This window comes from Hippocampus guttulatus, chromosome 20, assembly GCF_054856545.1.
Source record: "Hippocampus guttulatus isolate MCC_2025c chromosome 20, RoL_Hgut_1.0, whole genome shotgun sequence".
Taxonomy (NCBI): Eukaryota; Metazoa; Chordata; class Actinopteri; order Syngnathiformes; family Syngnathidae; genus Hippocampus; species Hippocampus guttulatus.
In genome coordinates this window covers 4,791,649-4,811,433 of record NC_141280.1, presented here as the reverse complement: position 1 = coordinate 4,811,433, position 19,785 = coordinate 4,791,649, and the positions used below count along the sequence as shown (strand labels likewise).

General features: G+C 44.6%; 2 protein-coding genes across 2 annotated transcripts; both read right to left on the bottom strand.

The window, feature by feature from the left end:
- Positions 1-16: 16 nt before the first annotated feature.
- On the bottom strand, positions 17-4,412 carry LOC147187658 (tRNA (adenine(58)-N(1))-methyltransferase non-catalytic subunit TRM6-like). Its single transcript, XM_086100705.1, has 12 exons — positions 4,157-4,412; positions 3,814-3,947; positions 3,533-3,642; positions 3,268-3,359; positions 3,107-3,190; positions 2,875-2,999; positions 2,374-2,550; positions 2,080-2,216; positions 1,926-2,011; positions 1,087-1,189; positions 596-682; positions 17-516 (listed from the first exon to the last, which is right to left on the bottom strand). The coding sequence occupies exons 1-12, from the start codon at positions 4,261-4,263 to the stop codon at positions 337-339; spliced, it is 1,422 nt and encodes a 473-aa protein (XP_085956831.1). The 5' UTR covers positions 4,264-4,412; the 3' UTR covers positions 17-336.
- A 319-nt stretch (positions 4,413-4,731) lies between these two features.
- On the bottom strand, positions 4,732-10,817 carry LOC147187657 (fermitin family homolog 1-like). Its single transcript, XM_086101063.1, has 16 exons — positions 10,775-10,817; positions 9,421-9,575; positions 9,002-9,099; positions 8,525-8,660; positions 8,289-8,426; positions 7,952-8,135; positions 7,766-7,868; positions 7,356-7,463; positions 7,113-7,244; positions 6,973-7,022; positions 6,489-6,613; positions 6,309-6,415; positions 5,909-6,133; positions 5,694-5,818; positions 5,472-5,613; positions 4,732-5,200 (listed from the first exon to the last, which is right to left on the bottom strand). The coding sequence occupies exons 2-16, from the start codon at positions 9,569-9,571 to the stop codon at positions 5,027-5,029; spliced, it is 1,998 nt and encodes a 665-aa protein (XP_085957189.1). The 5' UTR covers positions 9,572-9,575; positions 10,775-10,817; the 3' UTR covers positions 4,732-5,026.
- Between the last annotated feature and the right edge of the window lie 8,968 nt (positions 10,818-19,785).

Sequence of the window (19,785 nt, the reverse complement as noted above, 5' to 3'; positions counted from 1 at the left end):
TCACGACCCATTTACTCACAAAAATGATTAATTGTAATATATATATATTTTTTTTGTGTGGATGTTTTTAAGACGACCTGCTAACGTCTTTGTTTGGATCAATTAAAACAAAGTAAATTCCGCATCGGAAAAAGTTTTAATTTTGTGAAGATTCAGTCATGAGGCTACAAAAAATAAAACTTCCAGAGTAAAAAAAAAAAAAAATTGTGGCCTAAGTGACAAATCTAGGGTGCATCTCTTTCGAGGCCTTTCCTTGCTTAACTGCCTAGAAGAGATTGCGATGCACCGAAACAGACATTCCCGCCAGTTCTGTTGCCGATGGTGCTTTTAAGCCCTTCAGCTTTCCGTCATTTTTTGTTTTTTTGCCGCTGGCTCTTCTGTCACTTTTTGTTTTTTTGGCGCCGGCTCCTCTGAGTTAGCCTGGCGCGAACGGTCTGTCTCCACGGTGATACCCGAGAGGAGGTAACCGCCACCGCCGCTCATCAACAGCATGGGATGCGTCCTGTTAGGCAACACCTAAGGGGACAAAACACAAGTCAGGACATTAATTCTACGACGAGGACCTGAAGGTAACACTCGGTGGGCAGGATGTAACCTGATAATGACGCAGCCATGTGTCGGTGAGGCGCAGGTTGACCGTGCCGCCTTGCTCCTTCAGTTTGGTGAAGCACTCGACTAGCGGCTGCAGAGAAGACGGTAACATGGATGCAGTGATGTTCACCAAGCTGGCAAAGTTAGCGTCATTTCTTTCACATACTGACAAAGTGGTCAACAAGACGCATTAACCCACACTACTTTATTTCACTCGGCTTGAGAGTTTTTGAACAAAAAGCTTTCGCCCCGAGCTTTAGGAGCCACACATCCTATTCTGCTTATTTTCTGTTTTTACGACAAAACATTTTAATACTGAATTGCTGAGACACTTGCTCCCATTTAATTTCCTTGAGGGATAAAGACGCATTTTCTTTGTGTATTTTCCTTTGGTGGGAAGCTCATTTCTCACAGGACCCCTGCAGTAATAAGACCCGTCTTAAATAATAACCCTTGTTCGGCGGAATCCATTTGCGAAACTCGCACTGAGCTCACCTCCTTATACTGCGAGTAGACCACAAAGGGCCTGGAGGGTGACAAGAACCTGAGCAGGCACATCAGGACGGGACATGGGTGGAAGCGAGAGGCGATGACCAATCTGCAAGGACCGCAAAACAAGTCAAGTCAAGTCAAGTCAAGTCAACAGTATTTATAGAGCACCTTCAAACAGCCATCGCTGCATACAAAGTGCTGTACATGGAGCAATTTAACATGCACAATAAACAGTAAGACAAATCGGTAATAAAGGCGGTAGAAAGCACCAAACAGTAAAACCAAGAACAAATCTAAGTCATGCTGAGTCGAATGCCAAAGAATACAAGTGAGTTTTGAGGAGGGTTTTGAAGATGGGCAGCGAGGAGGCTTGCCGAATGTTTAGTGGGAGGTCATTCCAGAGAGAGGGACCAGCAACAGAAAAGGCTCGATCCCCTCTGAGCCTCAGTTTAGTTCTTGGTACTTCTAATAAAGTCAAAACAAGATGAGCCAAGCAAAGAATCATTTACGCCGTCAACGCATTATTGGAAATGTTGTCATTCCGCCTAATTTGAGAAGCTCGTGATTTAGGACGCAGGGGGAGCAGCGTAATAGCGTTTACGATATAGCCGCTATTATAAAGGAGAATCCATAAATGAACACCCTTGCGACGTTTCATCAATAATAAGGAGGCTGTGGGGCTTGAATGGCGCTCCACCAACTGGCAAAGTTACAACGGTCATAACACGATTCTGATCTAGCTTTGTCCACACCGTCCCACGGGACATTCCATTTTACATTTCTGAAAATCCATTTCAATCATAACGTCTATATATAACGTATTCTTGAGAAATGACACGAACCCGTCTGCGTTCATGCCCTCTAACTGGGCCGCTGCAGCTGCTAGCTTCTTGCGCCTCTCCTCTTGCTTCACCCGCTTGAGTTGAGCCTAAAACATTTCAAACACCATGATGACCATGCAGCAACCTGTCAATCATAGCCAATCTTTAGCCATACCTTCGCATCTTTGCTTCGTTGGCGATCGTCGTCTGTGCCTGGTTCCCCGCTGGCGTTCGTCTCCACGTTCTCGGAGTCACCCGGGGTGTCCTCCATCTTGGGCTGCGCCACAGCAGCCACGTCGGGGTGAGGTGCCTCTGAGAAGCCGGGAATCCACAGCATATTACACTTGTGAATGGAGAGAGGTTCCGCAAAACTAGCACGTGTCTGTATTTGCGGAAATTGTTGTGGATCTTCCTTTAAGACAGGCTAAAAGTAGGATATGGCTTCAACAAACTCTAGGGGAACCTGTACCTTCAACAGTATCGGGGTCCTTCGGGCTTGTGTCCAGCGTGCCTGCTAGCAAAGCATTCACGTGACAGATGGGAAAGTCATGCAGCGTGTCGTGGAAGTGAGCGGGAAAGCCAAAATTCTCCACTCCTGGCCGGACCGGCCCGCCCCCCGGGTACATTTGGATCACTGATCCAAAGCCTGGACGGGAGGAACAGGAGATCAAAAGAGCGAGTTAGAAAATGAGAAAGCACTTATTCTACTTTAATGGGCATCAGATGGTGACATTTGGATGACCATTTCGTATCTATCATACATTGATGTATGTGTTAACATTTTCTGGGGGAAAAAATGCAATTTCTGTAAAGAATTTTAGAAGTATAACAATTCAATGCTTTCAATTTACCTATGTTTCCAGCCGATGCCCTTCATACAACCGGATTAATATTTATTGTGTTGGTTGTGGCGTGCTGTGAAATGTTACTGAATGTTAAGTATGTGCCTCGGGATGAACAACAAACTCACCTCCCATTCTTTCCATGACGGCCCCCAGCACGAGGCCAGCACATGTTTCAAACACCAACACTTTGCTGCCGGCGTGGATGTTGGCCAAGGTCAGCATCTGCGCCAATGTGTCATATCGCAAGTGACTGTACCACACACACGCACACACACACACACGCACGTACGCACGCGCACGTTATTCAAACCGTTATGCGTTTCTGCTGGACGCAGGCAAAAAAGATATGTATATTACCAGATCTTTCCTGGCTCTCGTCCGTGGTACATAAGCGCCATGATGCGGCAAGTCGGTTTAAGAATGGTCACTGTGTTCTCATACCTGAAAAAACATGAGATACCACTCACACACATACAATGATTTTATTATTTTTAAATAAGTGCTGGGCTCTGGCTCACTTCTTTATTTTCTTCTTAATATACTTGTCCTGGGCGAATTCTGTCTTATCCCTGAAGGTGGAGCTGTTGTCTATGAGCTTCTGGATGATTTCCTGCAGCATAAACAAAACAACATATTGAAAGAGACTCTCAACTTGCTTCACTTTTATTACTGCTCAACCGAGCCTTAAGGTCTCAAAAATAATGAGCCCATAAAACATGGACAAGGTGGATACCGATCTACCCCACAGTGTCATGGTGCACGTCATGGAATTTCCAGCATTACCTGACCCTTAAGGCCTTGCTCTTTGAGTGTCTCAATGTCATCCCGGGTCAGCTTCTGCGACTTGCCGTCATCCACGATGTTCCGATTGTCCGTACCCGCCTCCTTCGTGTCTGTAGGAGAAAATGTTGCGGTCAAGCACTGTGTGGCTCAGTGCACAAGTTTTGCATTTTGTGGTCTCCAAGCTCTCCTTCTTCAGACAACTCTCGGCATTGCCAATGTTTACTTCACTATTTATGTCCTTTCCCGCACTGAAAAACAAGAGCAACAAAAAAAATACTTACCAGATGTTGCACTTGCCTCATCTTTTAGTTTCACAGGCTGCAGCTGTCCTCCAGATACAATGTCAAAAGTGGTGCTGTACAGGTGCCCCACGGCGTTGTCCAGGAAGAACCGCTGCTTCTCAAACACCACCTTCCTGTTATCACAATATGGAGAAATAATGTTTTTTCACAACTTATGTCAGTTCCTTGTTAACGTAGACATGAGGTTACTCATTGGAAACCCCCAGATTGATCAACGACCACTAAAGTCCAGTTTGCCTTCGCACACAATCTCGAAAATAACACTTGTTGCGTGATCTTGACATATGATCAAAACGGCACGAATTAAACGTTTGAGACTAACTTTGTCGACTGTATTTGCACAGCTTTGTAGATCTCGCCCCGCTTCAGCATAACGTAGTCCCCCTCGTTGATCTTATACGGGGAGTCGTCGTCTCCACTGTCCGCCATGATCGGCAAAATAGACAAATGACCGCTCAATATCGACAAGATTTCGAGAAACAAAGATCACCGTGGTTTATGAAATTATCGTTAAACTCGCGTTGCACGTGTTGTCTTCCACTTTCCGTCTCGGGGTGACGGGTAGACAACAGAATTGAGCTACTTCCGCGTTTTCATCATTGTTGGTGGTGATTGGCCTGAAACCGACTCTAGCCAGCCAATAGCGTGCGATATTTTGTATAGCAGATGCCGATTTCAGAATCATCGATTTAAAGTGAGTATTTTCTAAATAACTACTGTAAAACGTATATTTCTCCATTGTGTCTTAATGGACTAAGATAAATTTGACCTGAATATTTGTTTTAAATTAAGAAGTTAAAAATGTACAAATCAAGCCTGTTGTACGCATTGTATGGAGCTGGATAAACACTGTTGTGGAGAGAGACAGTTAAAGACAATAAGGAAGTCACAATGAGGTAGTAAAATCATAAAAAGGGATTTATTCTTACAAGGGTCAATTCATACAAAGTTTGAGACCAAAATTATTTACACAAACACCAGGCCTTGGCTTGACTGCAGATCAAAATGCTGAAAATGTTTACAAAAAGATAAATAATAACTAGACAATTCATGACATTATTGCTCTGTTGAGCTCTTTTGTGGATTACAAAACAATAGTATTTATCCTTGGCAGGGATTTACTGTGTTTCATCAATAAGAGTATCACTGTGTTGTTCGCTAGCCCATTACGAAATTACAGCATTGTCTTTTCTCAATCTTGACCTCCGGTCAGTTTGTGGAACAGTTCTTCATCTAGGGTCTCATTCTGGTCCTTGGATCGCGTTGAGAGGAAGATGTAGCCGCCGATGAACTCGTGCACCACCTTACAATCGCAGCTCAGGCAGCAGAAAGCTATGGTCACGTTCTGGTCGAACTCAATGGTCACCTACAATCACACACGCACAGCAATGCATGGCTTCGTGAGACTTTTTTGTGGGTCCACTCATGTGAGACGCTACTATCAAATTTCATGCTGTCGAGTGAAACAGGGTTCGAGGGTAGAATTTTTAACTCACTTTATTAACATTTGAGACAAAATCTCTGCAAGAAGTTCTTCCAGGACCGTGAGAAATAGCTAAAAAAGTTCTTAACGTGGTTGCTTCAAGCCAAAATAAAAGGCTCCCTGAGTCTTTCCCAGTTTTTTTGTCAAAACTCACTTGTCTTATTTCCCAATTGACGTTCCACTGCTTCATGTTGGCGAACCTCCACGTGGTGACGGGCAGGCAGGTGGACATGTCAAGACGGATCAGGCGATTGTACGAGATGCCAAGGATTTCGTCCTTCTTGCAGCCCCTGAACCTGATACAACAAAGTGGACTTCTTGAATGGTTTCTGATGAATGACACACTTTTTTTTTTTTTTTTTGCCTTACACACTACCTGACGATGTAGTAGTTGATGCCAAACTCTGGGAGAGACTGCCAAGCCTGGATGAAGCGCATCTTGGCATCCATGAGGGACAGGCGAGTTATGTTCTGATGGGCCTCCAGGATACGTGCTGTGAGCTTGACACAAGAACATTGAGTGGCAACCAGTGTTATAAAACATCACTTCAAAATCAGCAAGTTCTTTTTGCCATCTATGCTTCCATCAACCTGCTTCGTCTTGTGCTTCTTGGCGTAGCGTGGCGACACGAAACATTCGGCGTTCATCTCCATGGCGTCCAAGTCGGGCGCCGCTTGGCCCGGTGGGGGCGCCAGGCTCTTCATCTGCAAAAAGGACTGGATGCTCCGCACCTCTGACTTATACGAGCTGTATGCCATGGTCTTGCCTTTGGAGGCCAGGATGCACGCCGCCTTCCACTTGGCGTACTGAGTCTCCTGCGGCACCACAAAAACATGGTTCAAAATTCACTTTTTCAATCACCGTAGAAAAGGGAGGTGTGCAGTCTGGTCAATACAAGTAAGTTTAATTTGACACTATGTATACAGGTAATTTCAGCTTTACAGATACCACGTCTACTTGATATGCGCAGTATGCGGCAAAGGAGCTTACGTTGTCACATCGGATGTACACCTCATTCATCCCATCCGCCACCGGCAAAAGGAGCTTGATGCCGAACTTCTTGTCTGTGACGTTGACGTCAGGGACGATCTCGCAGCCTGAAGATAATACAGTGACGTAAGTTCAAGTTCTCATTTCTATCAGGAATGAATCCTTGAAGTCACACAATACCTCGTAAGTGAAACTGCTCTATGGGTTCTCCCACGGCAGCTTCCTTGTTCTTGTAGTAGGAGATGGTGGTGTCCTTAAATACAAACCAGTACTCTTTGTAAGGCCGCAGTGTTAGTCTTTTTGGTCTGAGTTGAGAGAAAGTTGTTTTCACAGTGATTAATTTATTTTACACTCGTACTCAATAAGTCAAATCTATTCTCTTCTCAATTGTATTGTTTAAACCATTGTTAACTTATTTTTGCACTTGTATGACTGTTAAAAATAAGTCCAATCTTTGATGTGTTAAAAAGATTTTTCCACTTCTTTTTAGACTTTTTAGACCTTTGTGTCATTTTACAGTGTTTAATCTCCCCCCCCCCCCCCCCTATATGACCATTAAACATGTCGAGAGTCCGAGGTGGAGACACCATTTGTGTCATTTACGGCTAGCGGCGGATTCTTGACACTGGTAACAGAGTAAAGCCAACAGGAGGTAGGTTTTTACCTGAAAAGGCGCAGGTAATCTGCCAGCTCTGGAATGTCTGTAATGTCTTCCTGGAGGTTGGAACAAACAAGTGTCGATGATCAGACATGCAATCAACAGAGGCCCCAAAAGATGACATGACAGTTCTGAAATACATTTACCAGAATTCTGTCTGAGACGCCGCCTTCCAGCGTCACCTCCAGGTTGGAGAGGGCGGCTTCCACTTCATCAATTTCCTGCTCGTTGGAGTGGTCCACTGGATCAGTGGACACGGTCAGTTTACAGATGTGATACTGTAAAGACAAGACGAAAGCTCAAGTCCATTCACTCACTTACAAAACAAAACTGACAGACAATACGTTTTCCGTTTTTGATGTGCGATGATGTCACGTTATCCTATTCACCTGTAGCGACGCAAACATGAGCATCTCCTCCTCGGTGCAATCGATATCCTCGAGCAGGATGGACCAGCGAGCCTGCTCGTAGAGCTGCGTTATCCTCACGGCGTCGTACTGAAATACAACATGCATCTATTTACCAGTTGGTGGCCTATGGGTCAGATTGACCCGTCCGGGTCATTTTTGTGTGGGATGCCATATATATATATATATATATACATTCAGAATGCTGAAAGTTTTTTTTTCCATTAGACTTTAGCTCTTTTACTGAACCAGTGTGAATGGAACGGTGACCTAAAAAAAAAACCCCAAAAAAAAACATGGTGTGTCGCAAGCCATGACTTGTGTCGTACTGTTGCAGATTGACGTGGCGTCATCGTAATCATCATCCCCATAAACAATGATGTGGCCCTTACTTTGGGATTGAGGTCAAAGAAGACATTGTACTTGAAACGCAGCAGCAGCTTGTCGTTGTCTTGAACGTCCTGTTCCATTAGGGAGCGCGAAGAGTCCAGCCACCTGTCAAATACATGGCAAGTATGAATCAAAATGAATAGTAGCAGAGGAAAGACCATATGCAGGAACACAATGAAGTCTTCTACCCGGCGTTTCTGATGGCTTTGTCCTCCAGGGATAAAGGCTGGTAGAGCTTGGCCAGCTCGTCAGGTGGCAAGTTGGGCTGGCAGTCGGCGAGGGGGTTCTCCCCAAACCACAGGCTGGTGGCCGACACCGGCATCCCGTTCTCTGGGTCGTAGGTGGCCGTCATGGTCTTGCTGTACATTGGACCTTGTGGGTTAGAATGAATGATTAGGGGTATTGGCCTTAGGGTTGCGACATTAAGATTAGGAGAGTGGGGTACCAGGTTTGGCGGTGACAGCTATAGTGTCAGGATTTCAGATTAGGGCAGTGACGTTTGCTAAAAGTTTTTTTTGCCTTTACCTGAGCCCCCTGGCCCGCCGCTGACTAAATCAATGTCCCAGATATCCTCCAGCGGAGAGTTTTTCCCTCTTTTTTTCTTCTTCTTGGATGGATCATCCGGAGGCTGGAGCAGGGACAGTTCCTCAGACCGGCGGATGTCTGACAAGGAGACGAAGAAGGAGCAGTGGCTTATTTAAAACGAATCAAGTTACATTTGAAAAAAAAAAAAAAAGGGGAGAGGATAGGGACACACTCACTGAGGATTTGACAGATCTCTGCCACGGCCTTGAAGACCACGCAGGAGAAGCCGACGGTCATTTGAATGGTTTTCATATTGGGGAGCTGCAAGAGCAGGCTTTTGTGTTGGGGCGTGTAGCGCAGGTCTGCATCAGCCTGTGTGGTAGGAAAAACGTAAAACTTTGAAACAGAGCTGGTCTCGCAAGAACCGAGAAACCCACATCTCATTGAATGCATCCAACGAACCATGAGACACGAGCGAGTGAGAAATTGTATCGAATAGGAGACTGAGTACAGCAAGAAAGGTGGACATTGCTTAATCAATGTCAAATAATTGCACATTGGATAAGCACACATTGCAATTTTTTTTGGGATTGATTTTGTCGCTGACAAACGTTTAGTACTGGATTCTACCTTTGAAGTTATTATCTCATTAATTGAAAAGGAAATGCATTGTGGCTTGCACAGTACTTACAATTTTCTCCTATTTTCCCCACCTGAATTCCATACTTGTCCAAGGTCCAGTGGGTTTTGAGCAGCCAGCATTTCCGTTGCTCCCACCACAGGGCATGATCCGACCAATCCTGGGGAGCCTCTGCACATGAAAACATCACGCATGTAAGATATAAAAACCCCGTCAAGTGGATCGAGAGACTCGTTTCTAAATACATTATAAATGTATTCATGGTACGCCAGTGCCTCACTCTTCCAAGTCTTCCATATAAGCTCGTCCATGTTGACAAGGCCGTGTGTGATCAGGTTGACTCTCAACTGAACTTTGTGCCCTGGGGCAATATGAGCCATTGTGGCTAACAACAATGGCACTCGAGTGTGGAGCAATGCGAGGCAAACAAAGGTGCGGCCTGACAAACAACAGGGCAGATAGTGTTCAAGAGCTGCGACATCTGACACTTACTGATCTTCTCCACCAGCTTCAGCATGAGACCTCCGATGTGCAGGTCGCCCTTCACGCGCAACTTGAAGCGCATTGACTCATCGCCGTCTTTTTGGTCCACGTGTACCTGCAACTCCCATGACGTTTCCCCATACTCTGCTGCAGTCATCATTACTCTGCAAAACCATGTATAAAATCAAAGAATTATACATATGTAAAATGATAATACAATGTGTACGATGCACAAATATTCATATGAAACAAAATAAAACATGGCTGGATACAAAATGAAACTGAAATATGGTGTGAGGCAAAAAGTAAATTGATATATACTGGTAGATAGTAGGATGGAATGAAATAAAACGAAAGTAAATACGGCGAGATGTAATAACTTCACATAGCCGACTAGGATTAAATACCTGCTTGGGGGAACTAGACTAAACTATGTTGTTTTGGTTCTTTGGAAATATTGGGCAACAGCTGGGACAAAAGAATCAGAAGATGTTTCTCAACTTCCTATGACAGCATCATGATTAATTTGGCTGCCAGTCCGTAAACATTAAAACAATGACGCCACAATGAACAGGAAAAAATATTATTATTATTATTATTATTATTCTCAAAATAGTCTCATTTTTGTCCTTTTAGTGTCACTGTAACCACAGTTCTGCGGGCCCTGCAACTGTCCATTTAATATTATAAGTGTGGGATAAAAGGCTTGGTGGGGAAGGCAGGTAATGAGGGGAGACAAGAAGAGGAGGAGGAAGAGGAGGATCAGGGAGGGTTCCGCTGTGGAATGCATGACGAGCAGGGACATGACTGTGCTGCACTGGGCACCAATCTGCAGCTTGGAAGTAAGGAAAATGCTGGAAATCCCATCACACGCTCAGAATAGTTTCATATTACAATTTAGATTGATAAATAAAAATTGTAAAATTAATGTACAGTAGGCTTAATTGTGAGCATGCATCTCCATTGGTCATAATGTTAAGATCTTATTTTATTTACATATATAAAAAATGAATTGCAAAAAGCCCACAGAAAGGATATCCCTAACCTAACAGGGTTAATTATTCTAATTCCTCAAACTGTGGTGGAATTGCATACAAAGTAAGGGCATGTTAAAGGACATGTGTCAATTGTTTTTTTAAAGCTTTGATTTACACAGAGAGGTCAAAGGTTCCAGACAACTCAAGTAGAATAATAAGTAAAAGCACTATGACACTGACAATAACAGTCTTTTCTTACTGCTGTGGAAAAAAAAACACCCCAGTAAATTAACCATTAACTTACACACTCACGCAGGACCAAAAACGAGTTAGACGCAATATAAATCACTTTTTCCTAATCGAAACCCTTCTTTAACAGGACTCACCTGGATTTGGATATTTGAGGCGCTCCCGGTGGAGTTCTCGTGAGAAGTGGTGGAAGGAGGAACTGGAGTTCGTTTCAGACGGAAGCTGCGCCCCTTTCTCGGCAGGTGAGTGACGTAAGCGGAAGTGGTCCTCTGTGTTATCTCTGCTCGTCCGCAGGATGAAACAAAGTGATGCCTGTTTTCCTAACAACTGTCGTTTTTTTGGGGGGTTCAAAACGCAGAACTAATTCGTTTAGGGGTCAAAAACTTACTGGAAGGTAGCTCGGGTGGTTACATTCAATTAGCACGTGAACTAATTTCCCTGCAAATTCTCATCGAATTCCTGGAGAGAAAATGGCTGCAATGAAGATACAAAGTGTTCTCCTCTTTCCTTTTTGGATTCCCGCAATTAGTGATGCTACCTCTAATACTGAAGGTCCGAAGCACGCTTCAAACTCGATAGCCAATTTATAGTGAAGCAGTGAGTCGGAGCTTGGTTCGGGTGACGTCACTGTTATCATGAATCATATTTGAATTCCCACATTGCTAAATCATTAGGACAAGTAAGATTTGAGTCATATTCAAGATGAGCCGTTCTTACTGACGGGATGGCAAATACATAGAAAGTAAAATGAAGTCTGCTATGAGTAACGTGTTGTCATTTTGTCTACAGGCCCTTTGACTGTGCAAAACTTGCTGTCCCCCAAGTAGAACACTTGCTTAAGCATTCAGTTCACCAAACACAATGTCAAGTCTAAACACTGAGTACGCCAAGCACAATCCCAAAGAATATATGAATGACAAACAAACTTTCAAGTCTTTTTATTTATTTTTTAAATTGTGTATATATATTAATGCTTCAAGGATCTAATTTATACGTTGGGGTTCAAATTACAAATTCCTTGAAACACCACTGACTTTGCCAAGTCACTTGACACATTTCTACATTAAAATTGTAGGGTTTTAATTATACACAAGATGCACATCACATTTTTCTTCTGAATGAATCCAAATTGCCTCTACTATGCAGAAAGAATGAAGTGTAAAAGCACTAAATGCTCAACCCGTATTGTTTTGTGTTTTTTGTTATTGTAAAGTGTCCTTGGGTGTCTTGAAAGGCGCTTGTAAATAAAATTTATTATTATTATTTTTAAATGATTTCCTTTATCCAGTATTCAAAATCACATACCTGTTGCTGCCACACGACGGCGCCAGTTCACCGTGTTAAAGTTGATCCCATGCCCAGTAGTTGGAGGACTTGAGGAACAGTATTAAGTTCTGTTGTCCTGAAAGGAAGAAAACAGGGGCTTACGTTTGCTTCTTAGTGTAACACCACCCTGGTTTTAGAGGCTTTACGTAGCTGAGCATATCCATTCAAAGTGAACAATCCCAGGAGGATTATTTATGGGGGGGGGGGGGGGGGGCTAAGGAAGAACTGGCGGCCCAAGCTGAACATCTCCTGTTAAGTGCAGTGTGAAAAGGCCTCCTCAAGCTCCACCTTGCTTCAACTGCCTGTTTCCTTGCTATCCTCAGCCTCTTCTCTGCCTCCTTAGCTACAGTACCCAGCTGACTTGCCTCATATCTGGACGCTGCAGTATTATACGCAACAGCTTCCGCTCTCCTGCAGCAACTACATTTTTCTCTCAGAAAAAATCGATCTCCTTTGCTTACACCTTTTGTGACGTATTAGCGCTGGATTCTGGCTTATTATACATCAGTTTCTGCGTTGCCAATTTTCTTTCTGCCCTTTGTTTCCTCTTGGATAAAATTTGCTCCTAAGTGAATACAGGAGACTCTTATTTGGATGCATTCAGTGTCACGGTGCTTTCACACCTACTGTATCTGTAACTATTCACTAGGTGGTATTTTGTAGTATAAAAACCGAATGCCCCATGATACTCCACAGTCTCTACATAGCTGCAGCACTCCACACCCAAAACAAACATGCTGATTGTGTCATGTTTCTACATGCGGTGGGCTTGTGTGAGAGGAAATGTAAATTGTAGAGAGGGGAACAAAAAAACAAACTCCTTAGCTTTGGAAAGCATGGAAAATAACCAGTCACACCGAGTCCATGTCCCTGAGACACCTGCAGTGAGTGGCAGAAAAGGATGAATATTGATGATAAAGTGCGCTTTTTGAGGCTAAATAAATTAAATGGAAGGCGGGCGGGAAACAACATCTGTGGGGGCCCTCTTTTGCCGACTTTCCGTATTTACGGAAAGGGAAAACCTCCCGGTGACCTGGGAACACGCTTACCCAATTAGCAGCCTCGCCTATGGATCAAATGGAAGTGAAAACATTCGCTGCCGTGACGGAGACGCATCACAATGACCCATTCATGCTGCCGAGGCTCGTGCTTTGGGGAAGATTTGAGGGGGGGGGTTCTTCCAGAGACTTAGTGGGGCGGTGGGGATAGACATGAGGGAGTCATGAATGCAACAAGGAACTACCTCACCGCTAGCTTTGATGGCTCAACGGAGGCCTAATTCATGACTCAATATGGGTGCGGAGGTAAACACTGTTCAAAAGTGTTGTTTTCATAATGTTACCAAGTCGCCGCCATCCGCCCCCAACCCCTTGGACGCTCTCACCTCTGCAGCCTGGTGAGACCGCTGGACCTGTTCCTGTGGGAATAGTGCAGAAAGGCGGACGGGGGCATTTCAGGAGGCCTGAGAAGTAGCAGGGAAAGAGAAACTCTTGACAGCACCCAACTCTGGGGACTGGAACGGGGGCGCTGCCCTATGGCCCCGCCGAGTGTTAAAACTCAGATTCATTGCCCTCCTGAAAATACATTTCCAGTCTCGGCTTCTTAATTTATTTTTTCGGAAGCCTTCGACCTCTTTGGAGGTCATGAAATCCCTTGCCACGCAACATAACATGCGCATTCGCTTATTTGGTTTGCGAGTAAGTTTAGAAACGTCCCCTTAAAAACGAACTAATTGATGAATATATCACAATGTCTTCACATGGGCTGTGTTTGCGCTGCGACCAGAAACTCAGAATAAAGCTTCCTCTATTTCCAGATTAATTGTTTATTTATGAGTGTGGAGCCACAGGCGCTTCTATTGACGGAATCGTTTCGAGGTTTCCGTTGAGCCTTATAAATGTGTTAGCTCCACGCTATAGGAAATCCAAATGTATGAAAACTTCTCAGACAGCAAAGTGCTGTTGCTGTGCTGTATTTCTGGAGGTTGCAGGACTGATCTTTTCTGCATCAGTCCAACGACTAGGGCCTAAAACCCACCACCCTAAACCAGGGAGAGGAAAGCAAAAATGGAAATAAAATAAACGCATAGTCATGCTAGCTTACCCTGTGGCTGCACCTTAGCTTTGACCGATGTGCTCCATACTCTCCATTTTGCTGCTGTAGTCCATTTTATTGCTGCCCTCAGTTTCCTCCTGGATGAAATTTGTTGAAAAGTAAATGCATGTGACCATATTTTGGATGCATTCAGCGGGGCAGCATTTTTTGCAGTTTCATATGGCTTGTTCTCTGCTTTTTGTTTTTCTTTTTTGAGCAGTGGAGAAGTTGCAAAATGCGGGGTGGCCTTCTGCTTCTGTCAAGGGAGAAACAAAAGCTAGCGGAATGGGGGGTGCGAGGATGATGGGAATTACATCACTGTAAGCCACGGCCGCCACCCCTGATATCCGATGTTTCTGCACAGCGCTCTCCGCATGGAAACATCTGATGGAAATAAAAGTTTTCACGGTGCCTGCTCGAGCTGTCGTAAATACCGCCTGTCAACGGTGTATAAGGCAGTACTGGAGACAGGGTTTATGGCAGGGGACGTAATACGGTGCCTCTTTGGGAAATGTGGCTACCGTAAACTGCCAGTATCGCTTTACCTGTCTCTGGCAGCTCCTTGTCATTCTTCAGTTCTGACTAAAAAGTAATAGATGGTGATCATCCACCTCAGACGTGTTCTTGGCTGACTGCAAGACGCAAATTGTGCGTAATAACCTTCAAATTTTCTCTTTCGTCGTCACTCTCACGGCATGAGGGGAAAGTTTGATGCTGTTTTTTTTTGTTTTGTTTTTTTGTCCCTGTGTGAATGTCAGGTGTGCTGAATGAAGCCATATGCGCCTCTGTGACTTTTATTAGCTTTGTCAAAGCCCTCAGAGACTAGAGAAGGAAACCCTGCGTATACAATGGCTTTAAAATACCACCTTTTCCTCTGCAGGGCCTGGATTTCAGAGGCAATGATGTGGAAGCGATTTGATGCCGCGCCGCCGCCTGCTGTGCTGCGGACGAAGCTCCCAACCCCCCCTTACAACTCGGAGATGCTGTGACCGATCTTGCAGGTAGAGTGTAAGAGGAAGTGGGGGCCTCGCGCCGCTTCCCGCCACACGTCCACTTTTCCGACCGGCCATGAATGGGTGCCATTTTGAATCATGTAAATCCGACTAGCTTCTGCCTGTATCAGCTGATGCTGGTTAGTGTTGTCTTTGGCCCGACCTTAAAGGCCCAGGGGTGGGGGGAGGGGGAGTGGTGCGGAGAAAGACATACTGAGGGTTAGTAAAGGTTGCATAAACTCAAGCCGGGATAATTTTACAGACACTTTCTGTGGTCGGCTTTCTGTGAATGGAACGATTGTGGGGGCGGAAAGTCAACCCTGTTAGGATTCAGTTCATTAGCACCTATCTGACTGTTTGAAGTTACCTATTCATCCGGTATCTAAGCTCCACTCAGACCGAAGGGAATAAAAATGATATCTGTATCTCTATATCTATACAGGTTTCCGAGAGTCATTAAAAAAACATTAAAAGTTCATTAAATTGATTTAGCAAAAATGAAGGCCTTAAATGGCATTCTTTCTAATGTCCAGAGGCACTAAAAAAAAAAAGTAGTAGTTGATGGAAAAAGATTATTCACAATTTACCTTGACGATACAAACATTTAATAATTTAGATTGCAAGTACAAGCGTGATGATTGACAGGCTTGGATTGATTATTTGGTCTAGGACGGCTACATCCTGCTACATCCTCATTTAATTCTCCATCCTTGAATATAAAACGCGAAGTTCCTCTTCAAACCGACCAATAAAAAAAATAGAAGCTCCTCTGCAAAGTTTGTGAATGGAGCAAAATGTCCGATTGCTCTTCTTCTTTGGATGACAGATCATTTGAAATCACAGCTGACCGTATTGCTGTTTGTCCATTGTTCCGTCCTTCCATCCGTCTGTGGAAGCGCCCATCCGACATCAATGAAAACACAACATTGGCGTGAATATGCCGTCGCCGGACTTTGTATCTCAAATTTCAATGGCTGTCCTTCTGAACACAAACTAGTTCACGAAATCGTCATTTGCTATGGCAACTTAGCACGCCAGCTGCACGTGACTGTCTCACTTCACGTTGGCTTTTCATAACAAAAAATATGTCTTGGCAAACCTCCGACGTGTGTCCAGAAAAAGACATCGCCTTTCTCCCAGGAGTGACACCTCTTCGTATTTACAATCCTTGTTCCTGGCATGAGAAGGGAAAGACAGTCGAGGGCAGTGGGAGTAAATAACGGGATGGGGATGGGGAGGGAGTGGGATGGGGAGACACAGACGGACCACCGCTGCAGATGTTTTCCACATGTAGGAGGAAAACAAGCTCGCAGCAAGATGAGTGCGAGGAGAGGGAAGCGAGAGGGCTGCACCTGTTGTGGGCCGGTCGCTGGCCAGGGGTGAGCTCACTCCCTTGAACGTGTAAGGCTGCTTTTGCTATTAAGCGGATCAAGCAAAGGCAAGGTTCACTTTGAGCACATTTTGAAATTGCATATCCCAGCTTTGCATGCGCATAGCTCAGGATTTAAAACTACTCGGAGCTGCATTCTTTTATCGCCGCCGGGTGTCAAACGGGGTCAACACTTGAAAAAGATGCAAAACAGAAGTTTGATTGTGTAATCCGTAAAGTGGTTTACGATAAATCTTGTTTCTTTTACGCTGCTTTTACTGCTTTGGCTACCAAAGGAAAAAACAATTACACAAGCCAGACACTTACCGCGCATGTAAAAAAAAAAAAAAAAAAAATGTACTAGTTAAATCTAGAATGGCAGATTAAGCGCAGGTCTCCTCCAAGGCCAAGCTGTCCTAATTTGCATCAGCACTGGTTAAATACTGTACTCCACAGTCTCCGTGTTGCTGCAGCGGCCTGTTTTCTTGCTGCCCTCTGTCTCCTCATTGATAACATTTGTCAAAGTAACAACAAGAGAATATTGTTTGGATACACTCTGTGCTGCAGTGTTTCGGCAGACGATATTAAAAGGCTGTGAAGTTATGAGTTACAGTATACCCCAGCGTCTCTACTTTTTTGCATCGGCCCATGTTCTTTCGGCTGTCGGTTTCCGCTTGGATAAAGTTTGTCCAAAAGTAGATGCATGAGTCCCTTGTTTGTTTCACTGTAGCAGCATTTTTTGCAGTATCCCGGGACCCGTTTTCTAGCTGCCCTCAGTCTCCTCGTGGATAAAATTAGTCGGAAGGTAAATACATGAGGCCGTGGGTCTTTTGCCAACGCCAAACGATACAAATTTAGATCAGTGCTGCCTATATGTCCGAAAAATAAAATCCAGAGTCTGCACCTTTTACAAATAACATTTCATGGGTTTCCTCTGCAAAGCTTGCCTGATAGTCCATCCCTTTTTTGTCTGCTTATTGCGTCAGCCAACCACCAACGTGAAGACTTCCTTGACGGATGTAAAAATACTTCTTAAAATGAAGTGAAATACAACATGAGGCCATCCGTGTTTTGATGTTTTGGAGGGAGGGGGTGGGGTTTCGGCGAGGGGGGGGGGCGGTGGTCTTAAAAATATTTAAGTCAACATCGCACACCTGCCCGATTTCCATCGATCACTCAAGACTCTCTTTATTTCTTGTTACACTTCGGAAAAGTGGTAGGTAAATATCATTTCTGACAGGGTGACAGGAACAAGGTCTGGTCCAGCCTTGGAATGGAGTTCTTGGGCTAATCATGCATGATTGCAGCCCTCGCATGCCAAAACACACTCAGCGTGAGAGAGGCTGTTTTCAGCTGCTTGTTGCCGCAACACCGCTGGATGACAGCTTGCTATTCTCCTGAGGGCTACCACTCATAAACCCATCTTGACCGGCTTGGTTTGTAGCAGGTACATGGGCCTATCTGGGCACCGTCCTGTGGGGATCCGGTCAAGGCTGGCAGCAGTTGGCACTGCGGGGAAATGCGGGCACAACGGTATCTCTTGTTGTTGCAAATTGTTTGTGGCAACGCTCTCTTGTGGAAAGTCGAGGCCGGCCAATGTCTAGTGCCAGACAACTCTTACTCCAGCTCACCTGTGCCGTGACTGTGGAACCAAGTGACCCAGATCTGGATGGAAACCATTGCAAATATTTCCCCATGCAGTCTGTGGAATAAGCATTTGCTGGGCCTCTCTGCTGGGTTTTGCTCAAACTGTAAATGATTCTGACTCTCCCGTTTGTGTCATCTGTTCCAAAGAAGTGGTAAACAGTCAGTTTGCCATCGAGCCATCCACGCATGTAGCCCGGTCGTGATGCAAGGTGAGGATTTAAGTGGAAGAAAACATCAGTCAAGTGCTTAAGAAAGACGTGTATCTTGACTTGCAGAATTATTTCTTGTATAGCAAGCAAAGAAACGCAAATTGGAAGCAGAGTGGTTGGATGAGAAGGCAATCTGTATCTAATTTCCTTGTCTGCGCAGCGCTCCTGGCGAGGACCAACCTCTTTTGCCCAAACTACTGCTCAGTTTAGAAGCACAGGCCATGCTGCAAATATTTGGCTTGGCTGTGGATGTTGAAGTATATTGGCACAGAGAGCATAGATATAAAAAAACAGCAACTCGGGAACAATTATGAAAAAAAAAGTGAAAAACAGTCGAATGAAAGTGCTACTAGTGGTGCATGTGTTTTTCCTTTTCCTGTCCTTTTCTGTCCTGTCCACTCATACACTGAATGATGACAGCAACTACTGTCAACTATGTAAACAAGTACACAAGTGCCATTGAGAATCGGGACAAACGAGTGCAGAATTGCTCTGGTTGATGACAAGCAAGGAACATTGAAGATTAAAAAAAAAAAAAAAAAAAAGAAGGAGAGAATCCAATATTTTATACTTGACTTGGTGTTTGACAGTGTTTTCCGAATAGAGGATTGGTCTTAAGCAGGGGTGGGCAAACTTTTTGGCTCGGGGGCCGCATTGACTTAAAATTTGACAGAAGGGCCAGGTCAGCACGAGCTATGGTACATTAAAAAAAAAAAAAAAACGGCATTTGTTGACAGTCCATATCAAACATCAACAGAACAAAAGCATGAACGTACTGTATTAATATACTTTTTTAAAATGACGACAGTGTTGTTGATGACCTATTTTAGCCTGTGCATTTCTGCAGATGGGTTGTGATCAGACCAGTAGAAGTAGAGCGATACAGAGGTCCTAGGTGGTCGAAAAGATCCCGCCCCCCCCCCCTCCCTGTGTTCTGCAACTTCAAGTCAATGCGCCACCTGGCGGTGAAATGCCTGTCATTACAAGTCCAATTGAAATGAATGCAATCATTCACATCGAACCTTAATTGTAGACCGACCTTCGGCGGGCTGGATTAAAAAGACCAACGGGCCGGATTCGGCCCGCGGGCCGTAGTTTGCTCACCTCTGGTCTTAAGACTACTTTTAGGGATTCACAATTGTACTCCTATTATCAAACTCAAATTCCTGGTCTTATGTGGTCTTGACTTCAGTACAAGTATGTGGCGTTTATATTGTCTTATTCATAAGTGAGGGGAGGACGGAGTGGGAGAATCGGTACAGCATCTGCAGTGATGCGGACTCTGTATTGGTCCGTCGTGGTGAAGCTCTCAATTAACCTTCCAATCTACGATCCTACCTAACTCGCCTATTGTCACAAGCTAAGCTTTGTGACTCGACTGAGCTAAAATGAGCTTACTCCGCCAGGGTGTCTGGGCTGTCCTTTAGAGATAAGGTGAGACGATCGGTCATCCAGGAGGGACTCGGAGTCAAGCCGCTGCTCCTCTGCAATGAGAGGATCCAGATGAGTCT

Excerpts from the sequence above, each read along its gene's own strand:
- LOC147187657 (XM_086101063.1), bottom strand. The coding sequence starts at position 9,571 with ATGATGACTGCAGCAGAGTATGGGGAAACGTCATGGGAGTTGCAGGTA. Across the intron at positions 8,136-8,288 it reads CGGCGGGCCAGGGGGCTCAG|GTCCAATGTACAGCAAGACC; the intron begins GTAAAGGCAAAA and ends CTAACCCACAAG. Across the intron at positions 7,464-7,765 it reads TCTTTGACCTCAATCCCAAA|TACGACGCCGTGAGGATAAC; the intron begins GTAAGGGCCACA and ends GTTGTATTTCAG.
- LOC147187658 (XM_086100705.1), bottom strand. The coding sequence starts at position 4,263 with ATGGCGGACAGTGGAGACGACGACTCCCCGTATAAGATCAACGAGGGG. Across the intron at positions 1,190-1,925 it reads GAGGGCATGAACGCAGACGG|ATTGGTCATCGCCTCTCGCT; the intron begins GTTCGTGTCATT and ends CGGTCCTTGCAG. Across the intron at positions 517-595 it reads CATGGCTGCGTCATTATCAG|GTGTTGCCTAACAGGACGCA; the intron begins GTTACATCCTGC and ends TTGTCCCCTTAG.